This window comes from Nicotiana sylvestris, chromosome 1 (genome assembly GCF_000393655.2).
Source record: "Nicotiana sylvestris chromosome 1, ASM39365v2, whole genome shotgun sequence".
NCBI lineage: Eukaryota > Viridiplantae > Streptophyta > Magnoliopsida > Solanales > Solanaceae > Nicotiana > Nicotiana sylvestris.
Window position 1 is genome coordinate 99,740,574 of NC_091057.1, and position 19,336 is coordinate 99,759,909.

Here is a 19,336-nt window from a genome sequence, read left to right on the forward strand (position 1 = left end):
AGTAATATCATTTGCCTAATCATCTGAAACTACCCATGCAGTCTAAGAATTTATGACCCTTCCTTTCAGAACTGAACCGTGACCTTACACATGCAAATTTCAACCCTACACAACATACCGCATATGCCATGCCATCCTATGATAAATATGAGAACTTCATAACCCCTTCCGAGCCACAAGCAGCTACGTACTCAACTAGCCAAGAACATTCCATTTGATTCCACCTAGAAGAAAATCACTATACTTCACATGCTCTTCACGCCCGTAGAAAATATACATCTCTAACTGTGGTAGAAACCATAAAGAATTCTCCAAATCCCATTTGCACCAAAACCAAACCGTCGGGAATGAATCCTTCTAGCTCAACCAAACTACGCAGGTCACCAAAACCCAAGAGCATTGTCGAGAAACACCTATCGAAAGTCATTACCCCAAAAGCACCCAAGAAACTAATCATATCATTTACCATGCCGATCCGACCTACTACCAAGCTATCCCATCTATACAAGTTCCTTTGAATTTACCTTCAACTTGATACTTCTTCTCGCTATCACATCACAATCCTCGACCTAGACTCACCACACGAGACTCAAGCATAACATCACACCGTCCTAAAGCTCATAAGCCACTGACTACTCTCTCAAATATCCCCAAAAGCACCACACTCGAAATACTTACTCTAAAGAGACTTCCTATGAATCTAAATTTGTTACCTTCACCTTTCTGATACTGATGTGTAGAATCCATAATGATATAGAAATGTCATGAGTCTTGACACCCTTCAATGCAAACCTCAGTTTCTAGACAAATATACAACCTGAAAATCTCTAATTATTACATGTAAAATCTTGAACCCGTTAGGACCATTCTCGAGAGTCATCCACTCTACTCAAACCTCCATTAGACTGATCAAATAAACCGAACAACTTGTGCCTATTAGCACTCCGATATCGCAGAATGTAACCTCACGTTAATGCAACCAAGCAACTTCCTGTTCTATGCACAGTACATCCTTTTCCAATAACAACTCAAGTCGTTCTGTGATTCTCATATGCCCATAAAGCGCAACATAACCTTTATTGAAGTTTCCTTTACTTGAGCCATCCTCGGTCTCAACCTCTGTAAGCCATAACTAATTCGCCAGTATGCCTCAAACTGGAACCAACATAGAACCTAATCGTGCAATCAACTAATCCATAGCAGACTCCCCCACTAGGCTCAAAGCCATAGATCAAGACACCCAATAACTCATAATGCATATACTCTATTACTGACGTAATACCATAGTGATATTAAACTCAATCTTTCATAAGCTCGTGCAACACCGACCATCTAGTACTTCAAATCTTCTACAAATTGCGCATTCATCCTCGTAACAGTCAAGCCCACTCTCTTAAGCGACCCCAAATTCAAATTGCATACATATATTTCACTGGTAAAAGAGATCTTCCAACAAACAACATAAGGATCACACAACTTCAGAACACTCCGCAGGAGTTAACCTACCTACTTTGCCTCAACCTAATAGCTCTTCATAACCTTCCACCGTTATAAACATTACGTAATCACTTAATCTTCCTAAGTCCGAACTCATATCGTAACATGAAATCTACTTCACTCCACAACTAGAAAACATGAAAAGATTCTCCACACATCCATAACTCGGGGATATACTTCAAATCAAGATGGAAATCAAGCACTAAATAGTTCTTTCTATCCTCAAGCAGACCCTTCTCGTCACATCCAAATCATATGAATGCATCTTGCAGTCATATCATACTCATCACATAGTCATCTAGCCATCACTTTCACTAATAGGGACACTATCGAACATATAAATTCAAAAGGCACATGCACACACAATCAACGCATCAGAGATCAAGCTATAGGAAAATCCGACCTCAAGTCCTCCAGACTGGCTCAACATCAACACACATAGGTCACATTTCGCCCCTCGATCAGGGAATCACAAGTCGTGGACGCACAGCCAATACCGAGCGCTCATGCGCGTATACGAACACGTGGAAGGGATTCAAAGAGTTACATTTCAAGCTGAATCAAGGACGCACGATAAGAATTCAAGAATGTGAAATTTTTCCTAAAGGTTCTGCAGCATCCCGAGGATAAATACAGACATCTCCGTACCAATCCGCGAGATTCCACTAAACCTGCTCATGACTTGTGAGACCTATATAACCTAGGCTCTAATATTAACTTGTCACGACCCTAAAACCGACCTGGTCATGATGGCTCATATCGTAAAACTAGGACAGTCGAAACAAATCCCGAATTAACCATTAATCAATAAAATTCATTTTCAAGTCTTTAATTAATCAAATATTTCATAATTAAAGTCTAAATGAATAGTGCAAAATAAATACACAAGCCCAACATCGGGGTGTCACAAGGTCGGAATACAACGAAGAGTCTAAAAATATCCTAAATACAATATAAGGAAGACAAGAGGGAGAAAAGCAGTGTTGCGAACGTCAGGCAGCTACCTTGCTAACTCCGATGACTCTATCACTGAGCAATCAACACCCGCTACCAAGTTTAGAATTGCCTGAATATGCACACAAAGTGCAGGGAAATGTGAGCACGCCAACTCAGTAAGTAATAAAAGTAAATGAAAGCTGAGCATAAAGAAAACACGTAAACTATGTCAAAACGCTACAACAAATGCAGGACATTTCCAACACATTACAGAAATCATTTACTTTGTAAAATCATGCTCAGTTTCGGTAAAAACCTTTTAAAACAACTTTCAATAGTTTCATACGAGTGATAAAACAGTGAGTAAAAATGGTAGAAAAGTGAACAGCCCCTCGGGCAAAACATGTACCATAAACCGCCCCTCGGGCATAATATCAACAGAACCAGCCCCTCAGGCTACCTCACAATCACTCGTAATCAGCCCCTCGGGCATAACATAAATCAAGAACTGCCCCTCGAGAAATAACATGAAACAACGTCAGCCCCTTGGGCTATATCACATCTCACACAGGGTAATCGTGCTCACTGGGGGTGTACAGACTCCGGGAGCGGCCCATTATGGCCCAAGCGCAATAATAAGCCATCTTGTGGTGTAATCAAATAGGCTCTCGGCCTCATATCAAGCCACCTCGTGGCATGACAAATCAGGCCCTCGGCCTCATAATCATAAATCAGTATAATACTGCTGCGGCACGCAGCCCGATCCCATAGTGTCCTCACAACACACGCCATCGGCCTTACTTATTTAGAATCTCACAAGCCACTCGGGTAAAAGTAAAACATGATTCTCAGCCCAAAATATCATTTAAAATATCAAAAACGAGTAAAGATGACTGAGCTATGAAAATAGTAGAATATAGCATGACTGAGTACAAATATAAAGTCAAAATAGTGAGGAAGGAATAGTAGTGAAAATCCCCTAAGGGTCCAAAACAGTTTGCATGAGGCCCAAATATGGCATTCAGCCCAAAACATGATGATAGCAAACAATTTTCAATCAAATACGCGGTTAAATAGTCATACAGGAAGGACTAAGTCACAATCCCCAGCGGTGCACAACCCCACGCTCGTCATCTAGCGTGTTCATCACCTCAAAGTAGCACAATGATGTGAAATCCGGGGTTTCATACCCTCAGTACAAATATTTACAATCATTACTTACCTCTATCCGATCTAAACTCTAGACCGTGATGCCCTTGCCTATTGCCTCAACCTCAACTCGCATCGAATCTATCCAAAATCAGAATCATGACGTCAAAATATGCTAAGGGAACGAAGCCCGTGCAAAAATAATCAAATTACAACACAAATTCCGAAATTGACTAAACTCGACTCCCGGGCCCACATCTCGAAATCCGATAAAAATTATATCAATAGACTCCTTATCCTCCCACGAGTCCATACATACCAAGATTGCCAAAATCCGACCAAAAATGACCCCTCAAATCCCTAATCAAAGGTCTTCAATCTCAAGCCTTAGTTTCTTCAATATTTACCCACAAATTTCCATAAATTTCAAGACTAATCAATGAAATAGCACCATAAGAATGAGTTTAATGTTCAAAAATCTTACCTCAATGAAGTTCCCTTGAATTGTGTCTTCAAAATCCCCCAAAAAGCTCCAAAGTCGTCTTAGAAATGGTGAAATAACCAAAAATTCGCGAATGGAACGTTTTATACTTTCTGACCCATGCTTTTCGCACCTACGGTCCCTACACCGCACCTGTGGTACTGCATCTGCATCCAAAGAACCGCATCTACGATTTTCACTTAAAACCAGAAGTCCGCACCTGCGCCTCACCTTTCGCACCTGCGGTCTCGTAGGTGCGACCAAACCATCCGCACATGCACTTCATCCCTTCACACTAACTTCCGCATATGCGGCTAACCTTCCACTTTTGCGGTCCCGCACCTGTGACCCCCAAGCCGCAGGTGCGGTTATGACAGTGGCTCAGCAGCTTCAGCTGCAAATCTCAAACTCCAAATCTCCCATCAACCATCCGAAATTACCCCGAGGCCCCCGGGACCTCAACCAAAAGTACGAACAAGTGATATATCATTATCCAAACCTATACCAACCTTCGAAACACCTAAAATAACATCGAATCAACAAAATAACATCGGATTCAAGCCTAAGATTTTCAAAAACTTTCAAATTCCGCTCTTGATCAAAACGTCTATCAAACCTCGTCCGAATGACCTAATATTTTGCACACACGTCCCAAATAACACAACGTACCTACTCCAATTTACGGAATTCCATTCTGATCCATATATCAAAATTCCGCTATCAACCGGGAAACACCAAAATTCCAAATTTCGTCAATTCAAGCCTAAATCTACTCCGGACCTCCAAAACACATTCCGATCACTCTCCAAAGTCCCAAATCACCTAAATGACCTATCCAAATCATACAAAAAAAATTTCAATTCGATATCATATACCAACAAGTCAAAACTTGGTCAAATCTTTTAAATTTTAAGCTTCAAACTGAGAACAGTTCTTCCAAATTCATTCTGATTATCCTAAAAACCAAAATCGACGATTTACATAAGTCACAATATATCACACGAGGCTAGTCATGCCCGAGAACTGGCGAGCGAAGTGCGAAAGCTCAAAACGATAGGTCGGGTCGTTGCAAAATATGGCCTGATTCCCGTAACACCAGGGATATGTAAGCAACTGAGGAACCAAGGTTAGACCCCCATTTTTTTCAAAAAAAAGACACCTCATCCTTGCTCATTCGAACAAAATTGGTCATCATTTTCTTTACCTGAAAACTCTTTCATCATTCCCGGGTAAAGAGGGGTAGATGTTGATACCTAATTTGCCCTCATATTTCCTAAACTATTCTATATACTTTCAACATATCATTTCGCACTATTACCTAAATTGTTTTATTTTTTTTTTGGCAATCCGCTAGGCAAGCGCCTAGGGCTAAGTTTTTAATTAATTAAAGAACAGAAAAATACAACAAATAGGAAAAGTACAAATAAGGGGGACAATAGCACCGGTATTGTTACCCATATGCCTTGGCTATATAATCACTCCTCTGCGCCTCACACTGCATTATGATGACAGCCTCATGTAGAGGATTCATGTTGTAGCTGTCGGCAACGTCTCACGATGGCATATAACCTCATAACCGTGTGGATATTTTCCAAAGGCATAGGACCAAGGCAACACACACCGGGCTAACCTTACCTTACTAATCCTATTACCTAATTTATAGGGTCTATATAAGTATTTTTATATTTTTAAATTGATTTTTCTTGCATTTAATTTTTCAAATTATTTTTAGGGTGATTTAACCATCCAAATTTATCATTTTATACCCACATGCATTTCATAATATTTAATCTCATTTTTATATAATTACATTTGTATTGTTTCTATTTTATCTACACTAGTTACAATAATGGCCTATATTCTATAAATAATTGCATCTATTATATTATTTATGCCAAATAGTATTTTATATTTTATAATGTTGAATTATTATTTTCAAGCATGTTTACCCTATAAATAATATTTTTACTATTTATTAGACATTTCAATAATTTTATTTTCAATTAATTTAGGGGGTTTCAAAAGCAAGCCTAAAATAAGTCAATTTTCGGACTATTTTAACAGCCCAAACGCCCTAAACCTCTGGCCTAGTCCCCTTAGCCCAAACCAAATGACCCCATTGACTCAACCCGGTCGCAACAGGTCGCGCCCCTCTAAACGACTCGTCCCACTTATATTTTTGTCTTGGCCGTTGATCTCTCAAGATCAACAGCCCTCTCTCACCCAGCCCTTTTAAATTAACCACACCCTAAAACCCTACACATTTCCCTGATACTACTGCCTTAAAATCCTTTCGTTCTCTCTTCTTTGAAAGAAATCCTAGCCTCCTCCATCAAACCCCAATCCCTATCCGATATTACATGAAAATTTTCCATGTTTCCTTTCCTTTTTTCACACATGGCGATTTTTAACATCTCCTCAATGTTACAATGTGTTTGGTACTGAGTAATTATGAAGTTAAATAAATAGGTGTTCATTCGACTCCGATTATGTATTATCTCCATGTTCTATACATTCATTACCAAGGTATATGGGTCTGATTCAGTAAGATCTTTAACTATTTTTTGTTCTCCAACCTGGACTAGGGTTCGCTTGATTTTTCTCCTAATTTGATTCTAAATTAATTTTTCATGATTTTCTTTCTTTATTTGTGTTTGATTGCCTGGGTTTCCTTGTTTGTTCGTTAAATTTTTCTATTATAAAAAAAACCCTTCCCTGTTTCCCATAGGATAGACCTTGACTCATGTTATTCTCTCACTTTCACACTTTTTAGACTATTCTGCACTCTTGATTGTGGCCGGCTGAAAGCCAAGGCTACCGGAATCTTCTCTATCAACCTCTCTAGTGCGAGCACTACTCGGGGCTCATTGAGGCTCCTGTGAACTCTAATGCACTAGGATTTGGGGTTTTTGTTGTTCCCTCTGCTACTGATATTCAGGTTGTTGCTGGCACTTGATTTTCTCTTCTATTTGTTTATTGAATCTACAAACTGGTGAGTACCTTGACTCTTTCAATTCTATATTCATTTGCTTGGGTTCAGTGCTCTATATATCCATGTTGTTTGAACATTGTGAACTAATATGACTTCAATATTGTGTTATTTTTGTTTGCAATCTTACTTGCTTTGAAGCTATTCTGTAGTTCTAAAGTTCCTAGTATCAAAACCTGCATAGATTCGAAACTTCAATATATGCTCATTATCTTCAACTTGAATGATTTTGACTATCTTTAGCCTACTTTGTTGTTCTGATCACCTATTGTTTGTTGTGAGACTTTTCTCATGCCTTGTCTTGGATTTTCGTACAGAAATTCTTACGGAATCATCTCTTACCCAGAACTTGCTTCTTTTGATAAATCTTTTATGTGGGCTCTGTTGTTTTCCCTGCTTACATGAATCCTATTGTTGTCTCAATGTCTTAACCAAATATGTTGTTTTATTGTTGAGAACTCTAATATGGTGTTTGGTAAATCCTGCACTCTTTACTATTGCTTAGGCTTCTAGTTAAATCCCAATACACTTATTTTTTGTTATTATGCATAGTTGGCTAGCTTAAGTTCTAGAGTCTTCCTGTTTTGTTTAACCTTAAGTTGATATGTCTTCCTGCCATGATATCTTTAGACTTGGGAATTTTTGTGTTATACTCAGCATGTTAGGATTCTTATTGATTGTTGTAAATCATGCATACTTGCCTGTTTGTTATGTGTAATTATCATTCCCTGACTACGACTCTATCAAACTTTCATGACTCGGACTCCTAAGTTTAAAATCCCTTTTAGACTATCTCTGGATCATGCTCTACTCTAAACTCACTCTGAAAAGCTTAGCATGTTCATCATGTATGTGTCTAGTATATTTACTATGTTTCCTAAATGGCATGTCTCCTCAGCTCTCCTAATATTGTATTTATCAATTGCTGAATTGTTGAACCTATGATTGTTAGTTTGCCATGTCAAACTTACCATGTTGAAACTAAACCCTACTGATTCTCCTAGTTCTCATGTTCTTTGTTTAATCAATCCTGTCATTGTTGCTTTTGAAATGCTAATATGTTTTATGTGAATCCTACTAAATGTCATATGATCATATCTCTATGAGGTAATGCTTCAGGGTTGTTTAATTGATTTTTGTGTGTGGCTCATTAACTTATTTGGTTAAATGGTCAATCTATAATTATTGGGCTTGGTATGAATTCATGTGTGGCCTTGGCTGTGCAAATGGACACATTCTCATATTTGAAATACGTTTTGATCTGGGCCTGCTCTTCGTGTGAAAGTAAGTTTATTGAAGACCCGGGCAGTACTGAGTTATTTTTATTTGGGCTTGTGATTGTTCCTTGTACAATATTTATACTTATATTTATTATCTGGTCCTGTAATAGTTTGTAAACAAATAGTTACGAAGTTAGTGAAATGGGGAAAGCGGGTATACTGTAATTTTTACCTAAATGAATAGAAAACATGTCCATAGGGCTTATTTGCTTCTCTTTCTGTTTGGCGTGCTTTAATTCTGCACACTAATAGAAATCATGCCTATAGTAAATCACACACGTCACTTACTTAACTTGTCTAATGCTCGTACATAATCCAAAAGCATGTAAAGTTTGAGTAAATGCTTTACTTGCTCCCATATTTACTTCTATGTGTTATTGGACAGAATGTCTTTAGGAATCCAACGCCAATAAATATTTTATTAATTGTGTAACTACAGTATGATTATTAGATAACATGCATATAGATACCATCCCTATAGGGGTTTAACTGATTTATTAAATTGGTTGCTTCTGTTGTTCTTATTACACTGCCTGCCTAGATAATATGTCTATAGGAATATGCATGATGAATCTGTTTAAATATTAGCTATTAAAGAACTTTCCTATAGGATATTGTTACTCGCCTAGAAAGTATGTCGATAGGATCAAACACAAATAATTCCGAAGTTTTCTAATAGTTTTCACTGCCCCATGGCACAAATAACTTAGAGATCATGTCTATAGGTTTGATAGTACCTATAATCTGCAAATTCGATAGTCTGAGACAGCAACATTGCTTGTAGGACGTCTTGAAATGGGATCACATAGAAGCCATGTCTATAGGATTTAACGACTTTAATATGCCTTAATTCTGAAACTATCTACTGCCTAATACAAATCTATCTGCGTGCTTTTGTTGCTTATGTGTGGAGGCTAACTTGAGCCGTATTAATTTTACGTGTAATCCTACATGTTTTGAATGTGCGCCTAATTTTATCTTTTGAGCACCCTAAGTAAGGTCTAGGATCCAAAGCCTCCTAGACCACAGGCATGAGACGGGTAGTGCACACATAGGACACGGTTTAGAATTAAACTAGAGCGCTTTAGGTAAATAACACTAACATAGTAATTGGGTAGCAGGAGATGATAGTATGTGCCCGCTAAATAATATGAGCAACCCCTACCCTAAGGGAGTTACGAAGTATTATTTATGTTGTACGGGATGATCCTTTAGGCTAAAACAATTAACCCCCCCCCCCCCGCCTTATATGTTTATTGTTCACACCTTGTCTCTTTGAACTTAGAATAATTAAGTTGTGTTTAATTCCTTCAGATGTGCAATTTTCTTTACACTTGTAGTTGAACTTTTGAATTCTCTGTCTTCCTTTACTTACATGATCACATAAGACAATCCAATAATCCCACATAGCGTGAATTTTGGTTGGGACCCACAGTTGTGGACCTCGAAGAGTGCCTAACACCTTTTTTTCGAGGTAATTTGAGCCCTCACCGGATCTTTGGTGACACGGACTAGTTAAAACAGAGTTATTTACAAATAGGTGTCCTAATGCACCTTAAAATCGTTAGGTGACAACTCTTCTCTTTAAATACCCATTTTAAAAGAGTTAGTCACATATCGAAACTCGCTTTCACGAGAAAACGGGGTGCGACACGGTACATCTACATCATGTATAATCTCATCACATACATCATACAATGGTTCGGAGCAACTACCAGAATTTGGATTCTCCTTCAACGCAATACACGATGGGTATTGAGTGACGTCGGAGTTCAGTTTTATCAAATCAAGGTAAAATCCAAGGCTCATATGCCTATCGGTGGATATCTATCTTTTAAGGAGTATTTCAGTTCAACTGAAAATTTTGAGTCGATATTTAGTTGATTGTTGATTTCATCAACCAACTCTGAAAACCTATAATCTGCTCGGACCAGAACTCCATAAACGTTAAAATTGCAAAACTTGTTTTCACTATCCCACTCCCCATTATACTGAATCAAAACTTTAACGTTTTCTATGACTGGTTTGCGAGTAGTTTTGCCGCTTCTCCTCCTTAATTTGTATCAATTTTAGATATGAATTGTGTAGATAATGTCCTCTTATTCACGTTGTTGGTATATCTTCTGTTGGAGTCGCCCACTGAAACCGTTCACTATCTATGTCGTCGTAACTGTAGGAGCAAATATTTCTCCCTATTTTCGATTATTCAGGGATTTTATGTTTTGTTTTCATCGGGGGATCTGATTTATTTGGCTACAATATTATAGGGCTAGTCGTAGAAAACTTTTTAGGGCTAGGCAGAGTTGACAATGTTAGTGGGTTGACTATTCGTGTGTTCTTTCCTTCTTTTTTTGTATGAAATTCTCGGAGGAAGATAAGATGAACAACAAAAATTTTACTTAATGTAATAACATAAGTGAGATCAAGAAAGGGTAATGCCGTAGTGTGTATGCAACAGACATTACTCTTACTTTGTGTAGGTAAAGAGGCTAAACAAAACGGACAAATATGTTGGAAAAGCTAAGATGAAATCGCTTCCAGTACACTGTTTCTCACTAGGTTAAATGTCTAATTGAAAGATTATCCATGTCATTTCCCCAGGAATTCTCCTCTATCAACTCATAAACCAAAAGCAACCGAACTTTCTTGGCTCTTCACTGGTATCCAGGATGAAAGCTCTTCCGTCGATGGTATTATTTTAAAATAACGTAAATATAATGAAACGGATATGAATACTTTCCCGATTTTCTTCGTGGGTCGATACGAGGATTTGTCCCGACACCAAAAGAACGTAGGCGCTTAATACTAACAAGTAATAATGACAAGCCTATTCCCTCATTCATATTGATTATAGGTGTAAGGGCGAAAACTTCATTGTAGGCGTTTGACCCGGTCAACGCCAATAGAGCCTCTGAAGGTTGTGACGTGTCAACCTAACTCCAAAAGGTCGAGGTCAAATGTGGAGGATAAATCGTTGTCGAAGGTCGAAATGGCTTAACATAAGATGAGGACGAGTGTCCGCCTTCGGTATGAAGTGACGACCAGTTTTAGAATTTAGATTCTCTAGAGAATATTATAATGAATATTCCTTTCTGTTGTACTATCTAGGATTTTGTGGCACATGTGCTCTTGTAAGTTGGAAGAGATGTATATCGGAAAGGGGGATGGGACCTTTTGTAAAGAATTTCATCAATACTCTCTATACAAGATACTCACTTTATTGAATACAAACAAAGCTTGACTTTATACTTCCTTTTCTTTTACCCCTCCCACCCGATCCAAGAAGGATTGGAATACAAGGTTACTCATCATCATCCATCATTGTTAGAAAGACATCCAAAAATCACATCTTTGTCGGATTGTCTTTACCTCATTTACTATTTAGAAGTCATTTATTATCATTTATTGCTATCCTTTGTACTTCTAGGTCTTTATTGCTTCTTTATAATCTAAAGTTATCTTCTTCAGTGTTGCACTTTAACGTATTTACCCTACAAAACTAGATCTGTCCTTGAATATTGATATTTACTGTAATTAACCCCAATTTTCTAGTAATTTAATTGTATAAAACCAAAATCTATTTTTTGGGTCATACAATAGGGTTTTTGTCTTATCAATTTGACCATCATCCAATACGTCAGTTCACAAATTAACCAAATTTATCTTTCAACGAATTACTCTTTATCTATATATGTGCTTAGTTCTTTGAAACTAAAACATGATCATTTAATAGTGTTTTAATCCCACTTTATTAAAATTCCTTCTTTATATCTATATCTTGAAGCATTAAGGTCAAATATCACTTTAAACAACGGTAACCATCAAAATCAAATAAGCCACCAAGTATTACAAATGTAAATGCAATTACAGTGTGCAGGTACCAAAATTCAAGGATTGTACCTTCGTGCCTCACATTTATCTATCATTATATTTTGTTTTTTATCGTCATTATATCAAATTGGAATAACCTTTACTACCATCATGCAACATTACATCTGGAAATGGTCCTACAGAAAGGAGGAAAACCTTCATGTACCCTAACCTAGCCCTCCAGATGAGTGCCTCTGGTGTAAATGGTAGCATTCAGCACTGAAGCACCAAGAGAAAAAGGATATAAAGATAACAAAGAACTACATGAGGAACAAATGCAATTCTCTACCTAGAAAAGAAACAAGCTTACAGATGCTCTTGTATTTCATGATGAAATTTTGAAGACAGAATTTCACTTGACAGATTGGCCATAGTTGCTTCTTGATCAATGAATCAAGTTTGTCATATCTAGAACTCCTGTTTCACCTGGGTTCTACCATGATGAATTGTACTTCACAGCCAGGGAAGAACTGATAGTGGCAGAAAAATGTAATATCTTCACAATATCACAACGGACTTCACTGTCTGTCAAGTCTTGTGGAGTTTGAAACCAAATACCCTCGGAACATAATTCTGTGTTGGTTTTTGTGGCTTGAGGTGTCCATACGTCATCAAAAAAAGGTGTGGAAACGTTGTTCCAAAGTAAGCTCCATCGATATCTTTGGCCGTTAAAGAAATCATAATAGAGGATAGAAATGCTCTATACATGGCAAAGTAACGGTTACTATTCAAGATTAATGAGCAAGCTACCATAGAAAAGTGTGCAATCAAGTTCCCATGCAATTTAAAATTTAAGAAGCATAACCACAAGAAAAGAAACTTAGCAACAAAAATACACCCAGCTCAACACTTGGCATAATTGTGAATAGCATCAGAGAAGTCAAAATAAATGCATAAATGACGAGGAAAAGTATCAACAAAGATGAACTTCAAAAAGTGATAGCAACGAAAGGATACTGCCTTGGTACTTCGATCGGGGGTAATAGATATCCTCACATTTGGGACAGTATATTTTTACTGTACTTGATCTTGGAATATCTGACTGACCAACTGGAAGGCAAGGCTGTCCACAGCAATAAACTCGTGGACATCTCCCAAAGTCGTAGTTCTTGTACTTCTCTAACTGAAAAAGGGTTTTCACAAAATTTACATCATGGAAAAGTGAATAAAAATGAAAGCAGACAACACAGAAGCACAGAAACAGCCAAGCATAAGAGATTACCATTGCAGCCATTCCCTTGCTAGTCAAAATGTACCGCACATGGATCAAACCATACAACATCTCTGCCGCCGACTCAACCAATTCATTCTGCTCCTCAGTGAACATATCACCTAGTCAAAGCAGGAAACGGTTACAAAGTTGTGATTCTCCAAACATGAAAAAGACAAGAAGCTCCATTTTGAGAGCATACTATATATTCAGTGTCAGAACTCATAAGATAGACGATATGTACTTAGGGAAAGCAAAGTGGTACTTATTTCCAAAGCGGAAAAAACAAGAATATTGTGAAAGCAGGGGGGAAGAAGCTGTGAATTTGAGTTTATTGCCTAAAGCAGATGTCAAGTCTTGTCTAGAAAGCTTGTGAAATCACATAAAAGAGATAATCCAGGGGTATCACATGATCAATTTTTCCAAAGCGCTAAATTTGTTGAAAATCACAATTACACAAAACAACTACATGCCAATTCCACCCCATACCCCCCCCCCCAAAACCCACAAATCCCCCAAAAAGGGAAAAAAGAAAAAGAAAGAGGACATCCAATGAGGGGACTTAAACCAGCTGAGTAATCTATATAGACAAAAAAAATTGAATATGATATAAAAAAAATTAAAAAGGAGTAGAATCTGAGACATAAAATTCTCAGATTTCCCAAATGGAAATCAACAGAGGTAATGCATGACTAATTCGCAATCTGGAATTTTCAGATCTTGCTTTCTCTATGCATTTCTTTACTGTCCCTAACAAGTTCCTAAAGAAAACGCAGAATAAATAAATGGAGGCATGCTCAAATTTCGCTGTTCTCTAGGTATTTTTTTCCTTTTTTGGTCAAGTATATGTGATTTGGGGGTTTATGCATAGTTGATTGTTGATTGATTGACAAATATATATTAATTATGTCCATACAAACTAAACCACCAGTTTGGACTTTGAACCTTTATTGTCTAGTTTTTCCAATACTAAGTTTCTACTTTCCTAGTCCTAATCACTAACATATCATTCTTCCTTAACATTTCTATAGCAATTAATACATCACTTTGTGAGCCACCATTTATAGCCAACATTTCATTTCAGATCCGGGATGGCAGGAAAGTAAGATTTTGGCAAGATGCACGGCTGGGTCACTCCCCTTTAAGAGACCAGCTTCCAACCCTCTTTAGACTTGCAGAAAATCCTGAAGCTTCTATCTTGGAGACTCGAACTACATAACAGAGCAAGGTCGGATCATTCTCAAGAAAAAATCAAAAATTGGGAAATGGACAGCTTTTGTTCACTGCTTCTTCAGCTGAGCATCTTTCCACCTCCTCAACCTAAACCTGATTCACTGATCAGAAGAGGTCACTTTAAACGGACATTCTAGGTAAAATTGGGCTAACATACCCAGCAGCTCAAGTACTCTCAATACTAATTGGCAATTGCAGTGCATCTGGAAAAATAAAGCCCCTCCCCTAAGATAGAGTGTTTCATTTGGCAGGTGGCCAAAGAAGCAAACTTAACACATGAGAGCCTTCAAATAAGAGGTCTTCGTATATGTAGCAGATGTACCCTTTTCCTTCACTGCAGCTTTACCTTCACTGCAGCTTTACCGCCAAGATCGGGAGCTTCTTATTCAACATTTTGGGGGTCAACTGGACCCCCAAAATGCCTAAGCCAAATAGGGATTTCTACTAAGCTGGCATGGAGAAGATGTTCGAAAACAAGAGGTGATGGTACTTGCTATCTCCCACCAACACAAGTACCGAGTAACTCTGCCTATCAAAACTTAGATGGAAAGAATTCACCTAACGTCTTAGCCTCTACTAAGATTTGAACTTTGGTCTCCCACGGTTTCCATCTCACTTCATTGACCATTATGCCACACTCTTGGATGTAAGAAACCATTCAGTATCTTCCCCCAGAATTAATAAATGCACACCCCAATACCAAAACATACCTGAGCCGACGACTATGTACATATACACTTAACATGAAAATCAACATGATGTAGATTGTTGAAAGAAACATGAGTTCCACATGCCAAAAAAAAAAAAAAATTAGCAATCATGTAGTTTCATCTTCCTTTTATCCACAGAAGATCAGCTACCACATCATTCGGGTGAAAAGATATGATCATAAAGAAGCTTCCTCATAATTCGTGGTATAGGAAGTACTCTAAACAAGCAAATATACTTACCATGAGAGGATTCAACATCAAGGATAAGGTCAAGTGCATAGTCATAATACGGCACTTGACTGCTCAATCCACAGAGATTAAAATCATCCTGAATGTATTCATCATCAACTTCACAAAAGAACTCATTTCCACGCAGGTTACAAAACCAAGAAATCCATGATGTATCTTCCCCATCAGAACCACTAACATCAGACTCTTCACTGTCTGTTTCAGATTCATCTGCAAACGACACAATATTGGGTACACCCATACTTAGCTTGAAATGCAAAAGAGACAAAAATGAAATATCTTAGGTCTACCTAGTATGCCATCACTACAATAATGTTAAGAATTTCATACAGAAAAACTAGTTTATGGCTTGTCACGAGCCAATATCATGAACCATTTATCAAAAACAAAAGAAAAAAATATGATGAACCAACGGAAATTGTACTTGAATGCTGATCTCAAAGGAGTAGTAGAATTTCAGAAATAAACTGAGTCCAAAGGTTTTGCAACCGAATATATTAACGACCTCTACTACCAGTTGTAACTCTACTACATTCTCTCTGGTGTAAATGCAATTAAACATTAGGATGCAACTATGTGTAACAACGCTACATGTACTCATGGAAGATGGAACCTAGCAAGCAAGTCCGAGCTTCTGATTGGATACCACAAAAGCATCATAAGCCACTAATAATAATGAAGCACAGAAAGGATATTCCCTGTGAAGTTTTTCCTTCACCCAAGTGAGATCCAAATTAGCTAGATTGCAATTTGAGATAACGCACAAAGAACCTCGCAGAATAAGAAGATGATCACAACTCTTCATCAAAAGAAGATGGTCACAACTAGTCCATCCATTCACCCTCTTTGACACTTGATAATTTTTTCCTGAACACATTCCATGATGCTCTTTACAGAACAAGCATATTCTATCGCATTCAAACATGTAAATCACATCTTAGCCGAAACAGAAAGCAGCGCCAACTCTAAAATTCTTGAAAATGTGCCAAAGAAGACCCTAAATATATCCATCTAAGAAGAAAAGGATTCTGAAGAGCCGTAAAAGTTAAAACAGCTTTTGAATTTACTTTAACAATTAACAAAACTGAGTTTTATGCTTACCACTGTTCTCCTCACCTCCCCACAAGTGGATTCAAACTCAAAATAAAAAAATATCATATTTTCACATCTCCTCAAGATGCCCGCAATTACAAGACAAAAGACCAGAATACCACATCAAACTTAAAAGGGTTATTATCCCGGCATGAAATGCTTCCCAAATCCTACCAAACTATGCAGCTAGACCACCAGAGCTAGAGTGACATATACAGTGCGCACTCTTCTCCTTGCATATCTGTAAAGAGGCTTTTTTACACGTTTCATAAACAGGAGCAACTTCGTAGCGCCACCTCTCGCCCTCACTACAACATCAAACTTAAAGCATAATATATTCTAGCCTAGCAGTAGAAAAATCACAAAGACAGTCACTTCACAACATTCGACAAATTAAAGAATATATGTTAAAGACTTAAAGCTAAAGCAGCATCTAGCGGATCTACATTCCATTATCAGGAAGAAAATGAATAATTTACCATTGTCAGCTATAATACTACCTCGATTATCAGCAAATTTAACGCATTCAACTATAAAATAATTCTTGTTTTTTGTGGCGCGAACATAGAAAATGAGCAAAAAAAACATTTTTCCCAACGAAAAAGGAATTAAAGCCTTACCATCTGAACACTTGTTTTTTGTGGCGCGATGATCGAGATGCTGCTGATGCGATTTTCCGGCACCGGAACCGGCGGATGTAGAGGGAATAGCCTTATCCTTGAAGGCTCTAGATGTGGAAGGTGTCGATTTCTCCAAGTGCTTATCCAACGCATCGTTAATTCGTTTCCGATCCAACGGTCCACCAACGATCTCCGACTTCGATGAACCGCCCCCTCGATCCCTGTACATTTCTCTCTCTATGAATCTATCAGTTGTACATGTATATGAAGCTGAAAAAACCCTAAAATAGGAAATAAATGTAACTGGAGAGAGACAGTGTGTGTATGTGTTGTGTGTGTTCGCAGAAAGTGAGTTGGAGAGACGGAGATAACTAGGGTTTCGTCGACATTTGAGAGAGAGATGACAGAAGAACTCCTCTGTAATTCGCTTTTTTCTCTCTCTGCTTCTAAATTTTTCGGCTTTCTTTATTGTTGATCTTTTTCTCTTCCTCTTATTTTTCTTTTTTTAATTAATTAGTGGTACTATATGTTTCTAATTAATTGTAATTTTTGTTGAATGTTGTTAATATTCTTTTCCGTACTTTTGAAAATAAATACTTTCCACTGATATATTAGTAGAAAATTAGCATGCTTGCTACCAAAGTTTTCTCGTACTAATCGGCTCAAATTAATTAATATTCCCCATTGTTTAAAATATATTATAATATGATTTGGGTACAAGTGTAAAGTTGTAGAGATTTTTAATTTATTAATAACAACTCTTTTTTTATGGTTTTTCTAGCCGGATCTTAAAACATAAAAGCTACGATTATATACATATCTCTTCAATTACCATTTTAATGTTTTCAATTTTTCACTTTTTAAATTTGCAAATGGAATTAGGAATTTCTATAGGATCTATAATTTGATTAATTTGTTTTTTATTAGAGCATCAAAGCAGTACAACTTAGTTCTACATGATAAATATTAGAAGTGGCCCTTATGTTAAAGTACAAGAAAAGGAAACGCTTTGATTGTATTAAGATGAGCAATTAATTAGAGGCTCATGTGGAAGATGTGCCATGTGTTGCTTTCAATCCCTAGTTTTCAATAATGTGTCAATCTTAAATGGACATTAAATCAAAGTTTGTTAGAACGATACTAATAAGGGCTGTTTAATACGTGACACACTCAGACAAATTGGTGATTATCACTTCCATTAGTTGTTTTTATGTATTACACATTTTCATATGGAAAAAGTTAAAATCCAAAGATATCCATAACAGTGAAAAATCAGGTAGTAGTAGTGGGAGTAGTTAGGTTTGAGAATTGGGACCAGAAATATTTAGATGTACAAGAGATGATAAAATATCCCAACATGGTAAATGAAATGTGATCACTACAGAAACAGGCAATAAACAAAGCAATGAAACAGCTATTGTTATCGGGTTTACTATAAATTAGTCCCCTAACCATTTATAATATAGACAATTCATATGGCAAGCTTACCCGGCGTATCTATCTATATTATATTAAAAGAAAAGTAGTATACATTTATATTATTATACTATTAAAAGGAGAGTAGCTAGTATGCATTGTGGTTAAACCAAGTGACAAGCTAAAATAAAGCCACTTGACAATTTTAGGACAACATTAATAATTAAAAATTATAAATGAAAACATAATTAATGAAAGTAGTTTAATAAATCTTATATATAATCCAAATAGATCTTAGACAAATCCAATCTTTATATCTATATTTATATTTATATGTATATTTGTATCTATATATATATGTCTATATATTGATTCACTCATAGATTTTCTTCTATATTAGCTAGAAATATGGAGGTAAAAAATTAATTAAAAAACTAGAATAAAAAAAATAAAAAATATAGAAAGACATAAATTGAGATAAGCTATGACTTTGTACTTTGGAGCTATAAAATAAAACTAAAATTTACTTACGATATTAAAAATTTATTGAGTTTAAAAATTAAATAAATTCAAGCAGCAAATTAAGATCTTACATAAAGTATAC

At 36.9% G+C, this 19,336-nt stretch overlaps 1 protein-coding gene across 1 annotated transcript; it reads right to left on the reverse strand.

Annotated features, from left to right (window-relative positions):
- Positions 1-12,135: 12,135 nt before the first annotated feature.
- Positions 12,136-17,803, reverse strand: LOC104240994 (putative casein kinase II subunit beta-4). The gene is made up of 5 exons (XM_009795893.2): positions 17,317-17,803; positions 15,596-15,814; positions 13,425-13,534; positions 13,160-13,325; positions 12,136-12,861 (listed from the first exon to the last, which is right to left on the reverse strand). Exons 1-5 carry the CDS (start codon positions 17,543-17,545, stop codon positions 12,731-12,733), a joined length of 855 nt encoding a protein of 284 aa, XP_009794195.1. The 5' UTR covers positions 17,546-17,803; the 3' UTR covers positions 12,136-12,730.
- Between the last annotated feature and the right edge of the window lie 1,533 nt (positions 17,804-19,336).

Bases quoted from the DNA above. Each gene is read 5' to 3' on its own strand.
- LOC104240994 (XM_009795893.2), bottom strand. From the start codon at position 17,545: ATGTACAGGGATCGAGGGGGCGGTTCATCGAAGTCGGAGATCGTTGGT. The intron at 13,535-15,595 runs GTAAGTATATTT...TGCTTTGACTAG, and splicing joins TGATGTTGAATCCTCTCATG to GTGATATGTTCACTGAGGAG. The intron at 12,862-13,159 runs GTATCCTTTCGT...TAACGGCCAAAG, and splicing joins CCGATCGAAGTACCAAGGCA to ATATCGATGGAGCTTACTTT.